At 46.4% G+C, this 26,712-nt stretch overlaps 1 protein-coding gene across 2 annotated transcripts in view; it reads left to right on the forward strand.

Annotated features, from left to right (window-relative positions):
* Positions 1 to 26,387, forward strand: part of JPH3 (junctophilin 3) — a 123,587-nt gene extending 97,200 nt beyond the window's left edge. Inside the window, exons 4-6 of one of the 2 annotated variants that reach the window (XR_012154539.1) lie at positions 4,904 to 5,823; positions 16,807 to 17,257; positions 19,377 to 26,387. Coding sequence is in view for 1 of the 2 variants with exons in the window: in XM_073308146.1 (XP_073164247.1) it covers positions 4,904 to 5,823; positions 16,807 to 16,887 (1,001 nt within the window). In the remaining variant the exon portion in view is untranslated. The other variant, XM_073308146.1, reaches the window with a different exon arrangement.
* The last annotated feature ends 325 nt before the right edge of the window (positions 26,388 to 26,712 follow it).

Here is a 26,712-nt window from a genome sequence, read left to right on the forward strand (position 1 = left end):
TACTCTATTCTGGGGCAGGGTGATGCAGAGCCGTGAGGCCTCCAGTAGGGGGCCTCCACACCTAGTCGACCCCATTACAGGGTGAAAGCCACTATTTACCCCAATGCAGCAGGCATGGATTTCCCAAATGGACCTCCAACTTTACAAGGAAGTTTAAAGTCCACCTAAACCTCCCGCAAGGGGCGGCAATAACCAGGCAGCCTGGATGTGCAATATGGAGAACATTGTTTAGGCTTGGCCAGATAACCCCCAACCTCATCTAAACAAATTAATCTGGACACTTTGCGGGGGGGGAGAGCTGGCTCAGTGGCTTGGCAGACTGAGGTGGGTACAAGCTCAAAGTGTAAGAAGGCCCAAGATTACGTCTTTCTGCCACACTGATCACCTGTCCTTAAAAGATGCAAAGAAGCAGTAAGGCTCTCAAAGGAAACTTATTTGGGACAAATTTAAAAAGTGCTTAGCACTCAGCAGCTCTCATTGAGAACAATGGGGAATTCCCATCCCCGACTCCCCCCCTTGAGAAACAATGAGGAATTCCTGCCCCCTCCTTGCCCCCCTTTGAGAACATTGGGGAATTCCCACCCTTGACTCTCCTGGAGAACACTGGGAAATTCCCATCCCCCACTCCTCCACTGAGCGCAATGGGAGCTGCTGGATTCTAGAAATCTTGCCCCTGGTTTTAAGCTTTCTCTAGGAAAGGATGTTCAAGAAGCACCCTGCGGGGGTGGGGGAGGTAAGGGGTGCTTTAGAGTTTAGTCAGGAAGAACAAAGAGGTTAGGGTAAAAGTTCATTCCACACACACAGACTGGCCTCTGTCCCTGAAGTGGAGGAACCCCATTTCTATGCTGTAGATGCACCCATGGTAAGTTCAGTTTGGTGAGGGAGATGCCCAGACTATTCTCAGGAGCTGTACCCTTTGGAGGCCAACAAGGGGAGATTCTACAAAATTAAAAAGTAGCAAATGCAAAACCGATAAAAGGAAATACTTTTTCACTTAACACATTACTAGTCTGGAACTCACCGCCACAGCAAATTGTTGAGGCCGAGAACTTAGCACGATTCAAAAAGGGGCTGGATATTTATACAGACAACAAGAATATCCAGAGCCGGAATAATTAATAAATAAAAATTCTGGGAGGAATAGTAAATCTCCTGCTTCAGGGCTTAAGCCAATGTCTAACTATTAGAGACCAGGATGAGACCTACCTGCTACTGCAGGGTTCTTACACCTTCTTCTGAAGCATCTGGTGCTGGTGCATTTCAGCAACAGGATCCTGGATTAGATGGACCTTCGGTCTCATCCAGTCTGACAATTCCTAACAGCAATCTGAAGGGACTCCTATGTGAGATGTACATCCTCACTCTCACTGCATATGGGGCCAACCCTGAGCTCCCCACTTAGTTTTAACTCAAGCAAATTCTCACTGAATTCTCATGAGACAGAGTAAGAAGGAAGGATATCAAAGGGAGGTTAATGCCCTGGACTAGAATTTAGGAGAACTGGATCCAATTCCTGATTCTGGCACGGCCTTCTTGTGGGGTCACTTAAATCTGTCGGTGCCTCAGTTCCCCATATGGCAAACAGGAGTAATAATTTGAGCTGGCAACTTTCAATGAAAACTCTTAAATCAAATTATTTCAGAGAACATGGGAATTGTCGTTCACTCCTCTTGTCCCAGTTCCCTTCTGAGGGCTGAGATCCCCAGCTTGACTATATCTCCCATAATGCATCATGGTTCCCCCCTCTTCACTGGGGGAAGCAGTGCATAGGAGTCCCTGTTCATGGTGCATTATGGGAGATGTAGTCCAACTGGGGATCCCAGCTCCTAGAGGAGAACGGGGGCAAGAGGAGCAAACTGCAACCCCTATAAGACATTACAGCTCCCATTTTCAGCTGAAATATTTCAGTTTTCAGCCATTTTTCAACAAAAAACAATTTTCTGTGGAAAGTGGACACTTTTCACAAAGGCATCATTGAATTGAAAACCCAGGTTTCCATTGCAAACCGATTTCAACAGAAAATTTTTGACTAGCTCTCATAATGAGCCTTCCTTTGTCTTGTCTGTTTAGATTGCAAGCTCTTTGAGGTAGGGACTGTCTCTGACTTTGTGTCCGTACAGCGCCTCGCACAATCGAGCCCTAGTTGCAGTTGAGGCCTCTAGGTGCTATTGCAATAATAATAATAAAAATAAGATCTAAGCATCATCATGATTTGGATCTGGGTACGTTGTGGATCCAGGTCTGTGCTAAAAGGGGAACCATGGGCTCACAGATTGTTTGCTTTGAGTTGAGCTAGAGACCACTTGATTCTTCTGCCAAGTCTAAGCTACGAAATAAGAGTGCCTTCCTTTTGTTCGGGTGAACTCACACTGCACTTTTTTTGTTTTTTTTTAAACTTTTCATTAAGACAAGGTTACAATAAAATGTTAACATACTACATCACTTATCTAGGCTCAGGTTAATATTCCCAAGAACCTGGCTAAAGGTTCTGCTCTGGAAGTAACCTCTGCTTGGAGACATCTTTCAAGGAGATAACTTGAATCTGAGGTATGGCTTGAGTCTAGTCCAGTACTACTTCAGAGACAGCAAACAGACTTCTGCTATTTCCTGACCATAATTTCTTTCCTGGCTTGCCTTCTTGAGCTAGAGTCTCTCTTGTGTGCTTGAGGAGGAACAAGATGACACAAAGCAAATTATCCAGCAGGATCAGGCAGAAATTAAAGCAGGCATTTCATAGCGTTTATTTTTAAACCATGGCAAGAAAATTGAGTGCTTCCTTTTTGAGACTCATTTCTCATCTAGCCATAGCAATTGCAATTAGGTGTATTTGAGGGGTGTAAGGCAGTTAATACAGATATCAAGTCTTTCATGTAACTTAGCATGGCTTTAGCTGGGAACAAATATGCTTTTGGTGTGTTAAACGAGCATTAAGAACCTTTGGCTTTCACTGCTTCCTTGGACTCACTGGTGTTTGTTAAGGGATTAATAAAATGCTGCTTTCATAGCCGAGTAATCAGGCTGACATGTGAAATTTATCTTGCTGTCCCATCACACTTGACTAGGTCCTACTGGAAAATGCAGTCACCAGCATAGCCCAAGCATGGCAAAGTCACATTTTCCCTCTTGCTGTACTGTGCGATGGAGTTGGTTTTTCTGAGAAGCCCACTGTGAGAGCAAGCAGAGTGCAAATGTGTCTGTAAACAATGGAGGCAGCAAAGTGACATTGGTAGAGCAGGAGATGGGGAGGCAGGATGCCTGGGTTCTAGTCTTAGTTCTGCCACTGACTCACAGCATGACCTTGGCCAAGTCACTTAATCTCTTTGTCTCAGTTTCCGCTACTGCAGAATTAGTATAATAAAACTGGGCACTTCAGAGGAGTTATGAGGCTGAGTTAACTAATTTGTGAGGGGCTTTGAGATCCTTACATGTGACTACAAAGTATTATTTTTAATATAACTGGCCAGAGTACTGGTTCATCCAAACAGCTTAAATCGAAGACACCACATCCTTCCAACAGCAAATAGTAGGGTTTGAAAATTTGGAATGGGGAGGGAATCTGAATGCTGATTGGCTGATGAGGATGTGTGTAGGATGCAGATGCCATGCAGAAATGCACTCTGCAGGGTACACTGTGTGGGGTGGCATCAGGGTGCATTCTGCTTACTTCCTCATAAACTAGATTCAGCAATAATGGAGACTCAGAGGGATTCTCATGGAACGTGAACAGGCATTTCATCCTAGTGAGTCTCAAGTCTCCTAGGCACTCAGGGCCACCATGGTGCATTGCTTTGAAAGCACAGTATGCTAGTCATGAACTACTGCCCTGCCTATAAGTCTATAACATCATCCAGCCCTTCAAAAAAACTGGGGCCAGTTCCGGGGGGCCAGTTCTCAATCAGAGTCTTGCCTCAGTCAAAAGAAAAGGAGTACTTGTGGCACCTTAGAGACAAACAAATTTATTACATTTGGCTCCAGAAGCCTGCAACTTTAGATTATCTTCAGAGTAAAGTTCAGCTCAGAATCCTGACCCTAATGCTCTCAAAGTGCAGGGATGTTTGGACCCATTGTAGAGACAGGGGACAACTGTCAAGTTCAGATCTGGCTCTGAACTTTCCCTAAGTTCCTTGCTGTTTCAATCTGGGGGTTTGATTCAAGCTCATCTCTAGTCCTGCCAGTTCCAGACAAAATGACCTTTGCATTGTCAAACCAATTCAGATGGGTAGCCCACTTGTCTAGTGGACTTCAGTCCCACTGCTGGACGTGCGGTAGTAGGGAAGAGAAAGGGGTTTCACGTACATACTGTGAATGAGATGCTCAGTGGTATGGGCAGAGAATGGCCACGTGGCTAGTGCCCAGGACTAGGATCGGGGATCCAGCCACAGCTTTTCCCTGGGGGGCCTTATGAACACCGTTGGCCTCTCTGTGCCTTAAGGACCTCAAAGGGAAGAGAACAAGGACAAAGCATCAGTGTTGTTCCAGGGCCCATCTGCACATCACAGGTGAGTTGGCCAGACAGAAGAAGGTATTTTGAAATGCCTGGCAGATCACCCGAGCGCCCCAGCCAGCACTCCCTCGCCCCACACCAGGCTATGATGTGAGCCACTGCAGAACATGTGTGGTGCCTGCTGGGCCTGTCTGCATGATCCCTGCCCTGCCAGGCTCCAGCTCGTCATAACGTACAGCACTTTGGATGCTGTGGGCAGTATCAGGCACAGTCTGAAACCAGCCAAGTCTATTCTGTCGGTCTTGGAGCAGGGAGAAGGTTGTTGTCATGGGCCTGACCTCTGGTGTCCGATACGGTCAGTCCTGTTCTTTACCCTGAAAGGCCCTGTGATGCTCTCACAGAATAGCAGTAACCCTGTCTCTCTCTCTCTCTCTTTCTCTCTCTCTCCTCATTTAAAAGGGCTCGAGTGCCAGAGGCCAAAGCGTCAGAACTCAAGCGACGACATCGAGGTCCTCTCCACAGGGACCCCGCTCCAGCAAGAAAGCCCAGAGCTGTACAGGAAAGGCACCACCCCTTCTGACCTCACTCCCGACGACAGCCCCCTGCAAAGCTTCCCTGCCAGCCCCTCCTCCACTCCGCCGTTGGGCCCCACCTGCAGGACCAAGAGCGCCCATTTCTCCAGGCAGGTGTCGGTGGACGAAGAGAGGGGTGGGGAGATCCAGATGTTGCTGGAGGGACGAGGCGGAGACTACTTGAGACCCAACAGCTGGAGCGAAGACCAAGCAGGCGGGACGCGTGGCGTTAGAAGCGGGACCCTGCGCAGCAGTCATTTGGGGTCTGCCTCCATCCCTGAAGATTACGGAGGCCGGAGTGGAGGGCACAAACATAAGGCCTCCAACCACAAGCAAAGAGAGAGGTGGACAGATTCCCCAGCTGCAGTTTCTTGGACTTCCCACCACAGGTCCCACAACCACAGCTCAGGGAGTGCCAAGCTGCTTGAGCTGGATGAGGAGAAACTGAGCAATTACGAGATGGAAATGAAACCCCTCATGAGGATGGATTCTTACATGCAAGAGTTTCACACCCAAAAAAGACACTATAGTAAAGCAGGCGCCTGCAGGAGCCTGGCTGAGGAACACCGTGGGGAAGACCGGGGCTTTCGGGTTCAGAGACTGAGGTCTAAGTCCCAGAACAAAGAGAATTTCAGGCCAGCTTCCTCTGCTGAGCCCACAGTGCAGAAACTGGAAAATCTGAGGTTCGGGGACAAAGCGGAACCCCGGCTATTAAGGTGGGACTTAACCTTCTCCCCGCCACAGAAATCCTTACCTGTTGCACTAGAATCCGAGGAGGAAAATGGGGATGAGCTCAAGTCCAGTACGGTAAGTAGACAAACTTGTGTCACTGAACTTGACTCAGGAAGCAGATGCCAAGGCAAACCTGAGCTGGTTCAGAACTGTTGCAATGTTAGAAAGGTGTGGAAGAAAATTTACACCATGAGAAAAACTGCCCCCCCCCAACCAACCACCTTTAGTACCTTAAATTCCCCCCACCTCCCATTCTACACAAGGTATCAAGTACATTGAAAGGTGGTTTTTGCAGCTTGCTTTACTGGCAAAATGTCTCTGGGGAAATGGCAAGTTTTCCACATTAGGTGTGGGAGGGTATAAGCAGGGAAATGTGATTTATTACAAGATAAAATTTTGTGACAATTAAATCCCAGCAGGACTCAGACTTGATCAAATGTATGAATCGTTGCAAACCACCCTCCCTCTACCCAATAAAAACCCAGCACCCTCAGAAAGGACAAAATAATTATCAGGTTCCTGCCCATATGAAAATTCACCCAGCAAAAAAGTGCAGGTCCATGCAGCTCTTGTTGATACCATTTTATCGCTAGGCCTGGCAAAGCCTTGTTTTGGTCCAACAATATGAAATAACCCAGTTGCAACATCTCTGTATTTGAATCTTTACCTCATGCCACTGCAACAGTGTACCGTGATGTTATGTCACTGCAGCACAGTGTATCACCAAGTGTGATGCAATGTTCTTGTGCCATAGTGATGTTGCATTGCAAAGCCTGAAACGAATGGGATCCTTTAATTGTGCTATACGACAGTCATGGAAGAGGCCCAAGAAAATTAGGACTGTTCTCTGAATTTCTGGATAAGGGATGATCCAGATTCTAGTTTAACTCCTGGGAGTGAGCTGCATAGCACTAAACACTATGGAAGCCACTGGGAGCGTGTAGGTGCTTTGTCTGGCCCTAAATATCTGCAGGGAGCAGGGCCTAAACAACTGATCTGTTAGCACCAATGCACAGGGCTCTGTCACAGGAGCTAAAGGTGAAATCCAGCCCTTGTTGTGGGCTAGGATCTAGCAGGTGACGTTACTTATGCACACAAACTCAGTACATCATATACTCCCCCAGAGTTAGACAAGCTTCTGCAGTTCACAGGAGTTGAACCCAACCTATGTGCTGGAGACATAGCTACGATATAGATCACACACACAGGGAACTGGCGCTCAAACCCTGGCTTCAGATCTAAACAAACATTAATACAAGACAGTTATTACTGACTAACTAGCAGGCACAGCCTGCATGTAAAGATGCACAGACAAGCCATTCGAATGCACATCATATTTCTAAGTGCTATAACTGTGAAGCAGCATGTTTGGTTTTCTCACATTCATAACCAAGGGTGGAACAGATGGCGAAGGTTTGAGTTGAAGTTAATGAAATACAGAGTGATAGATGATATGTGGATTTAAATAACCCATGTTGCTGGTGACTCTTTGTTCTAGAAAGAGTTTTCTGCATTAACAGGGTTTGGTTCCAGTGGCATGGACAGGGAGGGAGTAATCAGAAAGAGCTTGTTGAGCGAGTATATCTAGGACACAAAGCATCACCCATCCACAGCATAACAACAAGACAATGTTGCATACATATAGCATGTTGCACCTTCAAGGATCTCCAAACACTTCACCAACATTAGTGAGTTTAGCCTCACTATACCCAAAGGTAGCCGTGTGTGATTAGCTCCATTTTACAGATGGGAAAACTGAGGCACAGAGCAGTTAAGCCCCTTGTCCAAGATCACACAGTGAAGCAGTATCAGAACCAGGAAAAGGACATAGCACCTTTTAGCTCTGTGCCGTCAGAGCCACAGGGTTCATGAGTGGGAACCCCAAACCTGTGCAAAGCATTGCCACTCTGGACTTCCCAGACAGGCATTAAGTTTTTCAAAGCAGCTTTAAGTCCATCCAGCCTCCCCAGAGCACAACTTAGAATGCCAGTTTTAGACAAGCCTTCCTATTTCCAGCAGGCTGCCTCCAGCACGTGGGCAGTCCTGATGTAGAGCCTCCTGGCAGAGAGGTTTTGCAGAACGCAAACCACAGCTCCTGCAAAAGTCCGTGCGCTCCCACACAGCGGACAGCTTGCACAGCGGCCCTGCTTTTCTGCCATGCCCAGCGTTGTCGTTTGTGAAGCTGTTTGCTGAAAAAGACATTTCTCATCTCAAAGACAACTGGGTTGCTTCCGAAAGTGGAAGAAAGGGAGGCTGTTAGCTGGGCAGGTCTATTTTTGACCTACCTAGAACATCCTTGAGCATCACTCTTGCAGGACAAGCGGTTTTAAAAATAATCGACCATAAACCAGCTCAACAGGAGCCACTATTGAAACCAGAATACTGGCTCCTAGTTGCAGTAGCTTCTCTCCTCTGGGTGATCAGTCCAAATCCAGCCCCAGCGCAGTAACGACCACAAGTAATGACCATCCAATAGTGATTATGTGCCCTATGTGAAGTGAACAGGGTGGGTTCAGGTCAGTTCCCAGCGAAGCCATTATCACAGCTGGCACTAGTCCCACCCCTTGTTGTTAGCATTATAGGAGCGCCCAAGGCGTTGAAATGCTGTGGAGGCGGTGCCTTCCCTCTAGATGTGATCCCTCCAGGCCAGGGCTGAACAACCGGCGAGGGGAGGAAGAGGTTGGGCAGCATGCGCTGCTTTGGCATGTGCTTTCTGTGAGTAGTCAGGGGATTTCAGTCTTCAGGGCTCTCAAGCCAGTACTCAGTTCATATGAAAAATTTAAAAGAAAAAGTAAAAAAACCCCAAACCTTGATGTTTCTGTGTGTGTGTGGACCTGCACACCCAGAACAAACTCACATCAACATGCAGCGGCTTGCCACCATTTGGACATGGATGGGCGTGTACTGGCTCCTGTATTGTCAGGTTGCGGGGACTGTATGATGCAGAAATCTGTCCTACGTTTGAGTGGTCCATCGCTTTCTGTAGCCTCTGGACCAGTCTTTGAAAAAGAGAACTAATCTTTGGGGAGGTATGGAGGAACAGAGTCTTTAAAATGCCAGCAGCCCTTTTACTCATCGGCACAAAATTCATCATGTTTTTAGGGAGGGGAGAATAAATACATGACTTGAGTTGCAAAGGGGCTAAACAGCTGCATCTCCCAGGCAAGCTAATGAGTGTTGTGGGACCTCAGTCAGGCCAGAATTCAGACATGAACTGATACCAGACAGTTTCATTAGATTATCGTAATTTAGCAGGAGTGCTAGCAGAGGGAGGGGATAGCTCAGGGCTTTGAGCATTGGCCTGCTTAAACCCAGGGTTGTGAGTTCAAGCCTTGAGGGGGCCATTTAGGGATCTGGGGCCAAAAATGGGGATTGGTCCTACTTTGAGCAGGGGGTTGGATTAAGATGACCTCCTGAGGTCCCTTCCAAAGCTGATATTTTATGATCACATTTATTTAGATGAAGCAATTACAGGGACAAATTCCGGTCTCAATGAAGTCTATGACAAACCACCTCTTGATTTCAGCAGGACGAACAATTGGTCCTTTGACGTTCTCCTTTCACAGATGTTCATTAGAAAAGCCCTGTCCACTTTTGGGTACAATCCATGCTACCAAAAATCTGTGTTCACCTCTAACACATTTCCCCTCACCCCCAGATGTTGTCAGATGCAGCTTTGGTTTTCTCAGTTATTCGCTAAAATCCTGTCTTATTTCAAACAACTCAAGGACAACTCTTGTTATGGGAGCTTTGTTTGATTAGACCACAGAAATGTCCCTGTTCAATTTCAACGACCGGCAAGGCATTATAAACAGAAAGAGAAAAATTCCAGTGGCCGCCGGGTTTTGTTTTTTTAAGAGGCTCATTCTCTATTGAGATATCCTAAGCATGTTTCACTGTCATCAGGGAAAGTGAAAGGGAGCCAGCCAGCCTGTAATTAGCACGCCTCTGCTGAGGTATCACAGTGGAAGTGATGAGGGTGTCAGCGAAGGCTGCTTGGCCAGGTATTGAGCCAGGGGGAGGATACCTGAGAGAAGAAGGTGATATGAGTCAATGCTTAAAGGGGGAAGGAAGCAGGGCGGATGAAATCCAGCAGCTCTCCCCAGAAATAGAACCTCCCAGCCTACGTAGGTGACAAATGTTCCTTTCTCAGCTCTTTCAGGGGCTTTCAAAGCATTTTAAAGGGATTGCACCTCAGGATGGAGAAAATGTAGTCACCTTGAGTCCCAAAGAATACAAAACAAGTGATAAAAATAGCGACCGGTTGCTGCCTCCGTAATGAACTAACACCCACTCCCTGCGCCAACAGAGACTCTTTCCACCTGACGTTTAGGAAGACGGGCGACTGAGAGTGAATCTCTACTAGCGGCTGCTTGTAAAGGGCTCTTCCCACCCCCAGTTCCCGCTGTCATTTGGCAGGTTGGGCTGGTCAACGCGAACATTGTTTGGACTCTGAATGGCTGTTCAGTTCACCCACATTTGTATCTCTGCCTGGGCCTGATCCAATGCCCTTTGAAGTCTAGGGAAAGACTTCCACTGTCTTCCAGGCCGTTGGCTTAGGCCCCTTTTCTGCTTTACACTGGTGTGAATGGGGCTTATCTGCATATCTGGGCAATGGGGTTCCTGGGGTCTTTCCACATTCAGGCCTTGATCTTAGCCTTCCAAGACCTCCTGTCTCACCACAGCCTTTTGCCACAGCCCTCTCTCAAGGCTACTTCCACAGCACCACACTTCATGTCTGAGGTCTCCCTCCCTAGAGACACTCACAACAGGTCCAATGTCTCCCTAAGCACTCTCTTTACTGACCATATATATATAGTCCGGCAGCCACTTGATTCCTGTCATCTGTTCCTGAGACGACCACGTATTAGTCCCGTTAGATGACATCCCCCAGAATGCCCTGGTTTAGGGCTGAGCCAGGACTGGTCCATGCTTGCCTATCACCTCCCTTTAAAGCCAGTGGATAACTATGTCACAGTGACTATACACAACAAACTGTAAAATTATAAAATCACAGAAACGTAGGGAGGGACCTCAAGAGGTCATCTAGTCCATCCCCATATGTTGAGGTAGGACTAAGGTTATTTAGACATCCCTGACGCATCTGCCCAACTTGTTCTTAAAAACCTCCATTGATGGGGAGTCCACACTTAACTTCTTTCACTGCTTAACTGTCCTTAGAGTTAGAAAGTTTTTCCTAATACCGAACTTAAGTCTTCCTTGCTGCAAATTAAGCTCATTACTTCTTGTTCTCTCGTCAGTGGGCATGGAGAATTATCCATAAAATTATCCATAAACTGCCTCTGCATAAAGTGCTGTCAAATGCACAGAGCAAACACATTTGGGGGTGGGTGGGTGGCAAGGAAATACTATTTTTTCCTCTAATCTCTTTCATGTACAGCCATCTCAGGGATTACTTTAACAACTCTTGGTAAATAGTTTTCAGACAGAAGTGTTATGTTCAACTTGACATTGTCCTTTCAAAACCCTTTTGATATCAGGAGGCCTTTGATGTAGCTGAAGGATTTAGCCTCATTTTTATTGTCATCCTGTATGTGTTTTAGTCTTTTTGAAGTGAATATTTAAAGATGGGCCTCACCCAACCCCCGAACTATGAATACTCCCCACCACCACTGCAACTACGCAATAATTAGGATCAAAATCTGGATCTCAGCTTTGTGGCTGGCTCCCTCTCCTGATAATTCAGCCAACTAAAATCCTGGATCACCCCCAAACTTCGGAAACATTGGCATTTGGATCTAGAACCTGCAACTCACACCCAGCTCTACAGCTCGCCATAACATGGGCCCATAAGTCACGCTGGCAGAATGTGCAGGTGCACTAATACATATAACCCTCATAAGTAGGATGGAATTACATTACGTCTGCAAACACACAGACACACAAAATTCACAGGTACAATTTAGGAATGCGTGTTTGAAAATGTAGCCCCTTAATCGGTTCTTGTTTTATTGTAAAATCTCCAAGCTGGTTTTCTTTAGCTAGGCACTATGTAAATAAAATGTATTCTCACACACACAAAAATGCACATTATGTAAGGCCCTTGTCCTGTGATGTGCTGACTTCATTGGGACTTGAGGGTACTCAGCACCTTGCAGGATGGGTCCCCACAAACACACACACACAAATAAATAGCTGTCATGGCTCCAGGGCTTAATCCCTAAGGGCTGATGAAAGTCCACGGGAATTTTTTCTGAGTGAGGACTGAGGATCAAATTTCTATTATCTCTACATTCTGACTATCAGTGTCTACTACTTACACGGCACCCGTTACTTCTGGAGAAGCACACCGATTCACCATACCCCAGCCTTCACATACAGCCCTTCCTGTAACCAGGCAAGAGAGATGATGCAGAGGCTCCAAGAAATACGCAAGAGATCTTGCTATGCCAAGCTATTAGTCTGGGAGGTGCTCAGACACTAAGGTGATGGGCATCAGTACAGATCCCATAGAACAGCAGACAGTGTTTCTTACCGAGACCATAAACCACAATGGATCCACTTGCCATCTAACTACGCCCTGCTGCAGTATTATATGGCTTTTCAGTAATGCCCTATTTTATTGTGCACTGGTACCAAGTGACTGCTTCTTTTATGTAACTACATTGGGGGCCAGATTCTCTTCTTGGTTACTCCTGTGCTCACTTACTGGGGTCCCTCTTTGCACAGGTGTCAATGAGAATTTACCCCCATGTTTTACTTGGTAAATGCTCTTTAACTATTTAGCAGTGACATGTTCCTATAGATTGCATGGGGGCTACTATTCAGCAACAACGACATCCAGCTGCTGATTTTTCAGCATTTTCCCAGTGCTGAGGCTTTCTGCTGAGCAGCATCCTTGATAATTACACTAAAGAGATCCCAGAAGGATTCCTAGGTAACCACACTACAGTTTCCATGGCAGAGATAACAAAGGTTGGACTCTGTGATAACAAACAACAATGGATTGTTCATATTTTAATTAACAATGCTGTGGTTTTATTTGTGAGGTACACCTCCCTGGCCCCCCATATTCCCAGTAAGACACTTGGGTTGCTGTATAACAGTTAGACACAAACAGGATAATGAGACAGAAATTATGGTGCTTAGATACTACAGTGATGAGATTATTACTACATTGATGCTAGAGACAGATTGGAAACTACATTCAAAACATAAAGACTTCCCAAAATATTTATGATTAATTATTATTTCATAGCAGGGGTCCATTTTATTTCTTACAGAGCATCACTCTTGATCCACATCCCCAGTGCCCAGGAAGTCATGAATTTAAAAGCCAAGGACCTGATTCTCACTAAAGCCCATTTACACCTCTCTGGCAACAATATAATTTACCCCTCCTTCCATGCCCCTTTACACTGCCAGGGAGAAGTAAAGAGGCCTTCATATAAGAGCGAATCAGGCCCCTGAGCTGCTCAGCTGCTTCATCTTCTTGCTGAAATTTACCATCCCCAGTGTGGAAAGGCGAGTGAGTGAAAGAAGGATCCATATAATAATTCCCTTCTGAGGATGTGGTCAGCCAGCTATTCACCCTGCATGTAGTTACACTGCTGCTTCGTGGTAGAGCAGAGTCTGGAAATCTGTGCATTGATGCTGGGCTGCGGAGTGAAATTTTGAAACTGTGCCCTGACTTTACAAGGGATTGGGACTGGAAATTATAAAACAACCCCTTGCAGCTCCTGGTGTCACTGCCTAGAACCAGCACATCTCTCTTTACCGTTCTGCGCAGTGGCTCTTTGTAGGTGCTGGGATAAAGTACTCTGCCCTCAAATGACATGTGAGCCCTAGCTACAAAACAGCTCAGGCTCTGAAGGCCCATCCCCCCCGAAGTCTGCAGGCGTGTCAGTCCCAGGTTTTGATTTGGGCTTCTCTCTGAATCGAATGATCAGTTACCAGATAGCTAAAGTGGGGCAAGAATTAAATAAAATGCCACTGAACGGCTAGAGCTGTGTGTGGCATCTCAAATCACAGGGCCTCAAAGTAAAAGGGATTTTTTCTTTTGTCTCAATATGGGTTTCCCTTGTTAAAGGTCCAGCATGGTCTACAGTACAGTGAAGTCACTTTATCTGCTGGTTCTAAAACGTTCACAGGAGTTTACCAACCTGTTGCCAGCTTGAGGACAGGCCTGAATTTCCTCCAGGGCTCACTTGCCTCAGAGTGTTTCATCTTCCTCCAGGGCACCAAAGAGGAATCAGGAAAAGATGACACATATCCCAGGACAGTCAGCTTCCTGTGACTGCAGGGGACAGGAAGGGGATACGTAGACCTTTAGTGGAAGTTCAAGCACAATGCTGTCGCATCAGAAGCCCAGGCATAAGCAGCATTTAAAAGTTTACAATTGGAGTTGAAGCAAAAGCTCTGAAAGGTCACAAAACTTTTTATTCGATTAGCTAGCATATTATCAGAAATCTGGCCCCTCTGCTAAGACATTCCCACGCCTTTACAATGGGTGGGCCATTCCCAGCGGAGAGATCACTACATGCATAGTCCTCCTTGGAGTTAGCTCAGGAGGGGTAGAGAAAGGGCAAATGTGAAAAGCAAAGAGAAGCTGTAGGCTGAAAGAATGTCAGACATCAGCTGCCCCCTTTGCAAGGAATCCCCAGAGACAACTGCACACGCAGAGGTAATTTTTAAACTCAGCTCACCTGTTTCACAAGCTGACAGACCTCTCACGGGCATGACTTTGGTATCCCAGCACACACGTTAAGGGCCTAATCCTGCAGCCTCTACTCGGGTAAAATTCCAGTCGACTTTCCATTGAACTCCATGATTGCCATGGGAGTTTGGTCTCAGGAAGGATTGCAGGGTTACATTTTCTCGCATTTAAGAGGGGAAAGTTGTAGTGACCAGAGAATTAAGAAATGCTGAGGCTAGCCACATCTGGTCCTGTTCTACAACTCTGTTCAGCAATGAGACAGAAGCACAGAGAGGGTACCACATGCCATCTGCCTGAGCAGCATTCAGGCTGGCTGGCATGTAAGTTTGCCTCTTGTATGTGGTTAATTTGATCTACTAGATCGAGCACATGAATAGGAAAAGGGGCAGAAACACTGTCACTTGGGACATTTAAACGGTGACTGGACCAAAGGCTAGAGAACGTGCTCTAGGGAGCCATCCTGCACTGGCTGATGAGTGGCTGAGACCCACTGGGTTTTTGCATCACTGTGCTACCCTGCCAGCAGAAACAACCAAACTGATACCCATCAGCAACCTATTATCCTGTTGATCCAAGGGGAAAGCATGTGAAACCCAATCATCTTTTGAAATGGAGCTAGCACTGTGAATAACAATCTGCATCACAGTATTTAGCCTCGCTCCAACTTGGCAGCAAGCAGAGAAGGAATTCGGCACCCAAAAGGGTTGGCTACAGGCAAAGAGATTTGCACAAACCAGTCCAGAGCAGCTACCTGGCTGCCAGGAGGCTCCCTCAGAAATCCTTCCATTTGGTTGGCTTCCTTTGACCTCGTTGCTACGCAACAGCATATGCCTTTCCAGCAAGCTTGAGCTTTTCAAAGGCAGAGCCCCATCCTCCCTGTCCTCCTTCCCCTGGGCCCCCGCCTCCCCAGATGTGAAATGAATCAAGCAGCTCCAGAGGAGAAATGATCTCTGTCTCGCAAGGAGGTTTTTAAATAGATCTGCACTGTGGTATGAAGACTGGCTTAATGAGGGCATCCACCCCTGCCTTGTTCCAACCGGAATGGGCAGATGAGCCTTGTTATAATGAAGAAGGAAGGGAAGGAGGGAGAAGCAGGGAACTAATTGCGCCATTTCACGAAATAAACAAATCTGTATAATTAAAAATGACTATGAGTGGGGGCCATTCAGGGCCTCTGGCTGTCCTACTGTGTATCCCATTCCCTGTGCTACCCAACTGCAGCAGCTGAGACAAAGGTGCCGGCTATTCCATCCAGTGCCCGCCCCCTCCCATTCAGTTTTGCATTCTAGCCTGCCCCAGTACTTGGATTCTTCCGAACCATGTTGGTCGAGGCAAGCAGCAGTCCCACTCAGAGGCTTAGCATTCAAAGAGGGAGCAGCAGCCTAGCGTGCCAAGCACAGAAGACTGATGTCCCAGCGCTGGCCCACCTCTAGGGTGTGTTGCACCCTGCACGGGAGCTCACACTTATTAGACAACCGACTCTCCGAAGAGACCACCCCAAAGTGCCCCAAAGCGTAGTGAGTACCATTCTGCACCATCTTTTTTCCCCATCGTCACCTCAGATAGGCACCTGGTTTTAGCTGGTCCCTTAAGGCAAGACTCACTGTGTACATGACAGGAGGGAATCCAAGCTCAGGTGCTATCCTCACTTATTGATCCACCAGGTATATGCTTTCTCGGTCAACCTCCCATCATGGTCACAACTTGGCACCAATGCACTGGATTGCTCCAATGCCCCCCTTTGAGAACCGAATGAGGTGTGTCGTGCTCTATCTTTAGTCCATCAGCTTTGTCCTCACTCCACCGTAACAAGGATAGGACTGCCGGGGGCTGCATTTGGCCCGTGGGGTGCACAGCGCTTGCCCCTAACTGAACATAATTGGTTTATTTCACGAAGACAATGACAACGAGCTCCTCTGAGGTCTCAGAAGCTGCTTTTGCACTGAATTGTACACGGACAAAAGCCAGGTGAGGTAGAGATCCTATGGTTAAAACAAAGTCCTAGGAGTCAGGACATCTGGGGTCATTTCCTGGCTCTGCCACAAAACCTGCTGTGTGTCTCTGTTTCCTCAGTGTAGAATCCTTACCGGCCTCAAAAAGGTGACAGTGAAGCAAAATTCACTAACAGTTGCAAAGTGCTTTGAAATTCTTGGATGGAAGGTGCTACTTAAGTACTACTTACCCCTCCCTCAACCTGTTTTGTCTCATGCATAGAGGTGCCCATAGCTTCAGTGGAAGTTACTGGTGCTCTGCACCTCAACAAACCATGCCTTGCCGGGTTATGGTATAATTACAGATTCTGACCCTTCCTACCAACAGTTGGCTAACCACCAAATTTCGACATGGTTTGTAACTCCTTTCCTTCTCTTTCTCTGTTCCAGGGCTCGGCTCCCATTCTGGTAGTCATGGTGATCTTACTGAACATTGGCGTCGCCATTTTGTTTATTAACTTTTTCATCTAATTGAGACTGTCTTGTTTGAAAAAATAAGAGTTACGTGTACGAACGGGGGAAAAAAACCAAACAAAAACAAATCAAAAAAAGTGAAAGATCATGACTTGAACCATCCTGTGACAACTTCCAAGTCTTTTCACAGAAGAACAACAAATGATTGAGTCTCACTCACAGTTTGCCTTTTTTTCCTGGGTAATGTTTTTTGGATTTTAGCCAAAATTCTTTGCTTGTACAACACTATGCTGTGTGGCATGGCAGAATGCTAACAACTCTATGACCCTCCCAGCACCAGAAAGGATGAGACAGGATCCCAGCAAAATAAGAGTCAGTTATTTTTTCCCCTCCAAAGCAAATAAAGAACAAAACTGGCAAAATGGAGGTAAGAGGGTGGGCAGATGGAACAGGGACGCAAAGGGGGTTGAATGAGTCTCTGGTGTAAACACTCAACCCCATTGTTGTGAAGTTGATGGGGGGGGGGAATCCCCTTTCACCCATCCTCTTCTAACCCCCCTGCCACAAAAAAAAAAACCCTCACATTTTTCTTCCCTTCTCTGCTACCAGAAAAAAAAACAACCAGGAATGAGGAGGAGAAAAAGAGGTGCTTGGGGAAGGGGAAGAGACACCCCCCCCCCGAGTACAGAGGATGAAAGGAAAGTGGCCCATTTTTGTTACAGTTTAAAAAAATTCTGAAGCAATCAGCATTTTGCTCAGTTCTGGTGTGGTGGTGGTGGGAATTACAAGGTGTAAATATCATACCTGCTGGCACCCTCCCGTCCTTACTCGGCCAGAGCAAAACTGCCCAAAGCCACCCTCTTTCCGTTCAAAGCTGATTTCTCCTAGCTACAAATCTGCCCTCCCTCCACCCCTCCTCACCCCATAAATTGCCTGGTAGCTTATTACAGCCCAAATTCCGCCCCCCAAACACCCACACACACCCCCAGAAGTGGTGATACTAAAACAATCACCAGCTATCCCATCCTGAACTGCAACACCCCTACACAAACACACCAGCGCTTACAGAGAATGCAAGGAAGCTGTCCGGTGGGAGATTTGATTCTGATCTAGCAAAGGACATCTGGGGAGGAGCACTGGAACAGCTGCAGGAGCGGAGGAGAGCAGCTGGGTATGCTTGTTACATCTTGCCATGGACCGCTTCAGACATCATGCTTGGGCTCTGAGCATGTCGTATTTTTGCACTTTGTATGCAGGATATATATTCCAGCTTCCGACATGTCCCTGTAAAAAAATGTCATTGGCAACAGCAGCCTCTAAGGATGTATTCTTTTCTATACGTCACTTAATTTTGTTTGTTTTAACATCTTCGTAATGGAAGTGGCCTACTGAGGTGCCTTCCTGTCCTACCCTTCTATGAGTCTATGCCTGCCTTGATTTTTCCCCCACCCCTTCCTCCCTGATAATACACATTCATTAAAGATGCAGTACCCCAGTCCTGAGCTGTTATGGTCGCAATGACAAGAGCATGGTTTTAGCTCAGTTGCTTGGAAATTCCTGAAGTCCTGTTACATCCCAAAAACAATTTAACTGTTTTCCCTGCCCACCTCCATCCCCAAGACCACATGCAGTCTGTCCTTGCCGGATAAGTCAGCTGTGCACTTCAAAAAAGTTAACTGCCTCTCTCTGATACAGTACATATTGGAACCCTATCTGACCCACAATTACACCCACTGCAAATCCATTGGATAAAGGGGGGTCATGAGGGTCAGATATGGCCCGTATACAATCCTCTAGATTTTATCTGTGACCAAATCCGTCTCATCATTTTACATACAGAGTGTTGGGCACAACCCTGACTTGTGGACTTGGCTTTGCTTTGCTTACATTTTATCTGTTTCTCTGCTACCTTTTCAGCAGATTTCTTTATTACACTGCACTGGATTGCTATATTTTTAACCAGAAATAAACTAAAGATTAGTGCATGTGCCAGTTAAATTCAGTTCTTTTCCTTAAACTGCCACGCTCATTCTCTCTTACCATTTTCTTTCCTTTTTTTTTTTTTTGTTTTCCTTTCTGGGTTGAGGGTGTGGGATGGAAGGAATGAAAGGCAGATAATGCAAGCCTAGTAACCTTTCTGATAATTTTGTTTCCAGGGGAACAGTCCATCTTTTTGGTCCATCTTCATTTTTTTCCCCATTCATCTTTTTTAATATTGAACGGTTGCTGCAGACCTTAAGTGAACCAAATAACGACATAATGTAATTGCAGCCCTAGGAAATCATACATGCTGCGATGTGTTTTGTAATTCTGTTTGCAACTCTTTGTAAAGATTCTAGAGAACTTTTTTTGTACATTCCAGTAAGTGCATGACACACAGATACCTACAGAAGTAGGTTACATATTTAAATGCAAACACAGTACAATATTTAGATATGTATAAAACAGCACAAAAATGCATATCATTATCAAATAAAAGTACTAGTGGTTTCATGACTAGGTTTCTCACACTGGTGACTGACTAGTTATTACTGCTTTTCTTGCAGACTTCCAAGGAATCGATATACGGCTACCCCAAATTCAACCTAACTCCATTTGTCTTTCATCTCTTGGTTTCTCCCTTTGAAGCACCCGGCCTCGGCCACTGTCAGAAGACAGGATGCTGAGTTAGATGGACCATTGGTCTTACCCACTATGGCTGTTCTTATGTTCTAGTTTCCATGGGACTAAAAATTCAGTCAAGCAAAGTGTCTAAGATTCAGTGGGTCTGAAAGACATCTGAAGAGTAATATTAATTGGTTCCCAAACAATGTGATTAAAAATAATGATCCCTTGATTAATCAAAGTGAGTTGAGCAATTTGTCTTAGCTCTGTGCTTTCACATCCACCCAGAGCCAAAAATATTATTGACAAGTAGCCCATTGTACTCATTGTACCTCATAAGTACTGTGTTCACGGCCCTCTCTCTCTCTTTGGCATGTCTAAGACATGCAGCACCATAGTATCTAGACACCACATCCACATATACTCTCTCTCCATGCTGTTTTACATGTATACTCAAATGTGTAGCTAGACAGATGCATGCAAGCAGCTGTGCGATTCTGAAGACAATTGACTTTGCTTTTCAGTTTTAGGGATCTTCTCATTTTCCTAAGGAGAAAGTTGCAGCTATTTATAACCAATCCAACCTCATGTCCTGAGGGCTGGTTCCATGTGTGTTGTACTGGTGACCCCCTTTCACACAGCAAGCCTCTGGTGCGACAGCCCCCACCCACCCTTATAAATTAAAACCCTTTTTTTATATTTAACAGTATAAATGCTGGAGGTGAAGCAGGGTTTGGGGTGGAGGCTGACAGCTCATGACCCCCCATGTAATAACCTCATGATCCCCTCAGTGGTCACAACCCCCAGTTTGAGAACCCCTGTGTTAGAGGATAATTGGTTACTTCCTGTATCTGTCAAGTGTTTTAACACCACGGGCAATTTTTAAATCACGATTGGATGTTTTGTTAAAAGCTCTGGGGGACGTTCATCTGGTCTGACCTCCTGCATAACCCAGACGAGAGATCGCAATGGTCCCTTCCGGCCTGCAAGTCTCTGAACAGGATCTTCTTTGTCAATGTCAAATATACACATGCACACGCTCACTCTTTTCCGGGTGCTACCCTCGATCTGTATGGAATGGACTTCTGTTGTGCAGATAGTATGGAATGCAGGACTACGCTACACTTTCTCAAGGACAAGCTGACATTGAGTTAAGGAGCTCCATAGCACTGAAGTCAGAAGGTTTGGCCTTCCAAGGAAGCGGACATTGCAGTGTTATCCTTTAGCTCTGGTTTCTTGCCTTGTGTTGTTGTCGAGGGGATGCTGTCTGGAGACACTTGAAATCAAACACAAGGAGTAGATTACTTGGCATAAGGACAGAGATGCTGAGACGCGCAGCTAATGCTGGTTTACTGCAAGAAAGGTACCATCCCTAAGCGCAGCCGCAAAAGCAGATGCGTGAAATCCCTGCACCACAGCCATGTGACATGCAATGAAGGCACATATCAGAGTTGGAGCGGGACTGGAATGCACAGTGTGGCCCAAAAAGAGCAGACACAAGGATAAGTCAGGGGGCCAGAAAGCAGCATTTGGTTTGCAGCCAATAAACACTTGTGAAAAGGAAGTGCTAACAGCACAGGTGGAAGAAGAAATCTCATTCAGATCCGAGGAAGGAAGCACAGGTGAGTCAGCAAGGTATCCAGACAAGCTGAGGAGATAAACTTTACGTGGTGCTTGAGACATTCAGAAAGAGCACTGAGCATCATGGAGGTACATGTGGGATCGCGGGGGCAAGCCTTGCTGTCAATGACCTAAGTTACAGGGAAGCTAAGCGCACTCCAGCAGTGCAGCCTCGGTGGCAGGAGGCGCATGCCTGATCACGCGCTGAGCGCTCGCTCCAGCACCCGTGACCCCAGGATGCCACTTGCCAAGGCGTTATCGGGGGCTGATTGTCAGCGTGAAGTCAAATGGTGCCGCATGAAAAATCAGGCCCTTCCTTAGTATGCAGGGTTTGTAGGAAGGTGATGACGGAGAGAGATCAGGAAGGAAGGAAGGACTGCGAGGAGAAATGATCCGCAGGACTTCGCCATGACGTGTAATCTGACACCTACAATGTGGCAGAAGCTGTTGGGGACCCATCACTCTGAGAGGTTCTGGTCTGGGTGGTTTACATTGCCATGAAGATTGTCGATCTGTCTGTCTCTCACACACACACGCCTCTGACTGCGAGGATGATGCTGTGTGCCTCACTCACTTACACATCTTCCATACATCCAAGAGAGAGCGTGGGTGTATAAGCTCCATCAATACATTTCAATACAGATGCATCTACCTGATTACTTTTATCTCCCAATTTGGATGAAACACAGAGCCAAGGTCCCGATCACTTGTCATTAAAAATCCTTTGGCCCCATTTTCAGGTGTGTAAGCACCAGTGGCTTATCAAAGCACTGATCCCCCTAGATTGACTTGTTTTAACCGGATCTGGTTTTCTTCTTAGCAGCCATTATGCAGCAGGATAGAGACAGGAAGCGGTGTCTTGCCCCAGAAGTGGCTGCATGTTGGTGCCAGGTAAAGTGATCCTGCTGAGACTATAGGGAAAAGCAGTTTGAGGCTTCGGAAAGGCACCAGCGAATCAGAATTGATGGCACCAGTAATTCCACTGTTGCACACCAGCCTCCCCGCCTCTCCGCATCCTGACAGCATCTCAGAATGCAATTCTCTTGGTTAGCTGTAACGCTGAGGCATTCTGCTCTAGAGATGGGGGTCAGGGCAGCCACTGGGCCCATCTCCACCTAACAGGTTGATAATAAGCAGAGCTTCTTGACATGAACTAAAATAGTTGATGAGCTTCTGCAGCCCAAGGCCTGCATTTGTGAAAACCTTTGTGTTCTTGTCCTTCCCTTCTTGCTGAGAGGCCTGGCAGCTCAAGGTTTTCTCCATTTGACACATACCAGCAGGGCCCATCAATGGTACTCAGTGCAGGCAGGATGGAGGTCACTTCTCAAAAGCCTGCACGTGGAAAATATGTCCAGATTCAGCCCAGACGAGGTGGGTGAGAACCAGAGCAATCCAGCCCCTGGCGCCAGGAAATGCCAACAATGTCCCTCTGCAGGAAACACCACACAGAGGGAAGGAAACACCTGTTGAACTGAGCTAGTTGGGAATTCTCCACTGAGACTTTGTTTTGTCCATAAGAAAATGCCGATTTGTCAAAACTGAAACTGTTTGCCAGAAAAGTCTTCCAACTGGAAGAAATTTTGGTTTCAGAGTGGTCAAAATGGCATATTTTGACATTTTCAAAGTGAAAACTTTTGAAATGACTGAAGCAAAACATGTCAACTGACCTTATCCAAACTTTTGTTCAGATTATGGCTTTGTGAAAATTTTCTAGATTAATTTTTTTTCATGATCCTGGAACGAAAAAAAAAATGCTCACTCTCTCTAAATTTGGGTGGGACAGGAAAACCAGGTCCTGCCCAGCTCTAGTGCTATGAGATACACGTCTCTTCTGCTGTCATCGTGCATGGCACGGCCAAGCAGGAGGAAGAGTACATGGGTAGCAAGCTGGGACACACACGGCTGGAGACATGCAGACCTCTTGCTGCTCATCCATGAACAGAAATCAAATACTTCTGTCATCCCTGCTGGACTTAATGGCTTGATTAGTTTAACTGCCACTCCCTCACACTGATATCTGCCCTGCTGCTGACACCTCTACTATCTGACCTCTGGAACCTAAAGCCACTTGGGGAAACCAGGTATCTAAAATGGACCCTGTTTTATGAGGAAGGGCTTTAGATGGTCATCCGATCAAACTTTCACTACACTTAATTTCTCCAGTGCCAAGAGCGCCTGATGACAAGGCAGATACAGGCAGTGCCTTTGCTAGTTTAAAATGAGGAGTGGATAGCACCTGCGAGTACTGGGATGTGAGGTGTTTAGTGCTAGGTCACTAGTTCAAATCCAGGTCAGGCCATTTGTGACTGAAAGCGGTTATCTGATGGCAGCTTGAGGGCCTATGCAACACAGATTGGTGGGTCTCAGTCCAGTTCCAACCGGGCCCAGTAAACCACCACTACTGGCAGCTTCACCAGAGAGACCAAGGACCCGGCATGCCTGTAGTGTGTTTCACTCAGGGGTCAGCAGGATTAGTGGGCAAGCTGTGGCTCTATAGTTCTTCTGCCCCCACAAAGTCCTGGGCAGGGCTGTAGGGGGACCCAGATCCTCCCTCTCCAACAGGTCCCGGCCCAAGGCAGAGAGAGAGTTTCTTGGTCACCTCTTTGTGGTGCACCTGGCAGGCCTCCTGTGGGCTGCTTCCCACCTCCCTGCTCTCTTTGGCTTGGAGGTGTGGTGGCAGCCCCCTCACCCCTAGCACAGAGATCCCAATCAGTCCCAGCAGTTCACGCTTTAACTGGATGCTCGGAAGACCGCTGTTTTCCCTCAGCAGGGAATGGGGGACGGAAAAGGGTCAGGCCCTTACCCTCCTGGTTGGGGTCTGACCCAAAGTCCAGACACTTCTCCTCTGGATTGCCTTGCCTCCAGAGGCTGCGAATTGGCTTCCTCTCTTTGGACAGCCTCTCCTTCACTCACCTCGGGCCTGACTGTTAAGTCCACCTTGGAGCAGGTCCTCCATTTGACACATGCTCTGCAGCTGCTGAGGGGTGGGGCCCTTCTGCCCAGTACAGCTCCTTTCCTTCCTTAGGCTCTGTGCGGGGTCTGTAAACACCATCATCACAGTGCCATAAAGATCAAATGAGGTCTTCATAGTTAGAGGAGGTCCCCTGAGGAAGGGCTGAGGCATGTTGGTTGGGCGGCACGCGTGTGAGAGAGCCACATGTTACCCATACTTGTCCTGGGGGTAAACTTCAGCCTCTAGGTTTCTCAAGCTGGCACCTGACCTTTCCCAAGAACACCCGCGAGAATCAGAAATGACTGGGCAGTTGTTCAAAGCTGCAGAAGGGACCCAGTCACAGAACAACATAGCTTTCTGCCAGTACACACGGAGCTGGTTCGTTTCTGGATTAGCCAGTGCACTTCATTATCCCAGCTGGTATCCAATAAGCTCTTATGTCAAGTCTTGTTCATTTCTACCGATTAACCACCCACCCACAAAGAGATTCGCATCTCAATTAATAAGGATGAACAATCTCTTATGTTGTTGTGGGCTACGACCCATGTGAACCTTCAACTAGACATGAAACCACTAATCTTTACATTGTTGCCTTTTGTCTGAATCCTGAAGTAAATGTGAGTTTTCAGTCAGCATCTTCATTTATTCTCCATTTCCCCCCGCCTGGTGCATGCCAACTGTTTTCTGGTTACAGTGCAATTATTGTGTGTGTGGACTAAAAAGGAAAGGGAATGCTGAATATAGTCTTATCTTTCTCATACATGCAGTGGCGAAAAAGAATTGCCTTGGCCTTTTCTCTTTATTTTATTTTGGAGAGGGGGGTGAAAGCAGCTTTATTATTTACAAAAAATAAAAATAAAAAAATTCTTTCCTGAATGTAAATGTTTAAATTCTAGCCTTTTTGCAAAATGAGCAACATAATACATTTAAAGGGACACTGCCAAGATAAAAATCACATAAAACATATACACACTAAAAAAGGCACAACCCTTCTATATGTTGCTCATTATCTGTGCAGCTGAGGTTGGGATTCCAACTTGGCAGGAGACTGTTTATATTTTTTTTAAAAGCTTTCATTTAAATAATAAAAACACATTAAAGCTTTTCAGTCCATTTCAGGGTCCTGATCCCACAGTTAGGCCCATATGGACAGATCCTTGCTCCACTGCAGAGCTTCACTGATTTCATAGATTTTAAGGCCAGAAGGAACCATTGCAATTCTCTAGTGTAATCACCTGCATAACACAAACCATAGGACATCCCTGCATTAATTCCTGCTTCAAGGCCAAAAGCTGTGGTTGAAGCAGAACTTTTCATGGGATTCCATGTGGTTTAAGGCTCTAGCCATGGGGTACCAATAGCAGGATTAAGGCCCAGTTTTGCAAAAGCACCCTTTTAACACCAGCAAGGTATTCTCATGGTCCAGGGGCTCCCCACAAGTATTCCAAATGCGTCAACACGGTTAGATTTTCCTTCTGGCTGGCTGGCACACACGTGCGCACACACACACAGGTTCTAATTTGAGCTTCATTGTGGGTTTTGTTTTAAGTGAATCTCAGCAAACTCTCCTTTACAGAATATTTCTCTCCCAGGACAGAATTGCTCAATATATTTATTCCCATAAGAAAAAACGTAAAGGCATAAAGAGGGAGCCATTCCCATCTCACACCCCCCACTCCCACCCCCTCCATTCCAGTGAAAAGCTAGCTTGGCACAAACACACACAACCACATTTCAGATTCAGCCTTTGAAGAAGAATAAAGGGGAAAAAGGAAAAATTCAAACCACTGTCGCACACTCTCTAGCGCATCTGCTGCATAAGGCTCTCTCAGCAGTCTTACCCAGGCAGTATGAGAAAGAGAGAAAGAACCCTCCCTGATACAGCTGCTAATGGGCTTCCCTTTTTTATCTGATTTTTTTGCTCATCAGCTAAGGAACCAAAGGCTACAGAAAGATGCAAAAATAATAAAATAAACTTGGAGGAAAAAAAAAAAAAAGCATGCTATCCAATCTGTTTCGAAATCCGGAAGGGAACTCTGAAATGGAGCCCTGCTTCCAGACCCTGCCATTTTTTAATTGCTACTTTCTGACAATAAAATCAGCAACATAGCAAAACTGCAGGTTCTATGAATCTTTACGCACGACCACGGATGGGACACAAAACGGACCAAATGGCAGTGAGATGAAGCCTTGTGAACTAATAACCCCACTGACAAGACAACACACCGCCTGATACTTTTAATGGAGCGAGTGCTTGTAGATTCCTTCCCTGGGTATCCACGAACACTGTGTTTTCACCTCTCCCCTGCAATTTTGCATGCAAGGTGCTTCCTTATCAGCTATGTTTTTATCTTAACAATTAAATACTATGGGCAGCTTGTTTTATGGAACCTTGTTTATTTAATCTCCATTTTGTTCTAATTAGCCTCAAGGAACCTAATGCCACTCTCCTGAGAGCCACATTCCCTGGTGACATCCCCGCAGAAGCGATACACAAAACAGTCTAGGGTTTCTCCGCACCAGGGGCACTGGCTCCTTACAGTGTTGAGTCGAGTCATTGCTTTTTGCTGTAACTGAGACGCCCGCACGCCCTCCGTTATCCCTGTGGGTGACAGCAACGCTCTGGGCACAGTGGCTGTTTCGGGGAGCAAGGGCGCAGGCGAGTAATTCAAAATGCTCATGCCCCTGTCCCCCTCCCCAAACCC

Source organism: Lepidochelys kempii, chromosome 12, assembly GCF_965140265.1.
Source record: "Lepidochelys kempii isolate rLepKem1 chromosome 12, rLepKem1.hap2, whole genome shotgun sequence".
Taxonomy (NCBI): Eukaryota; Metazoa; Chordata; order Testudines; family Cheloniidae; genus Lepidochelys; species Lepidochelys kempii.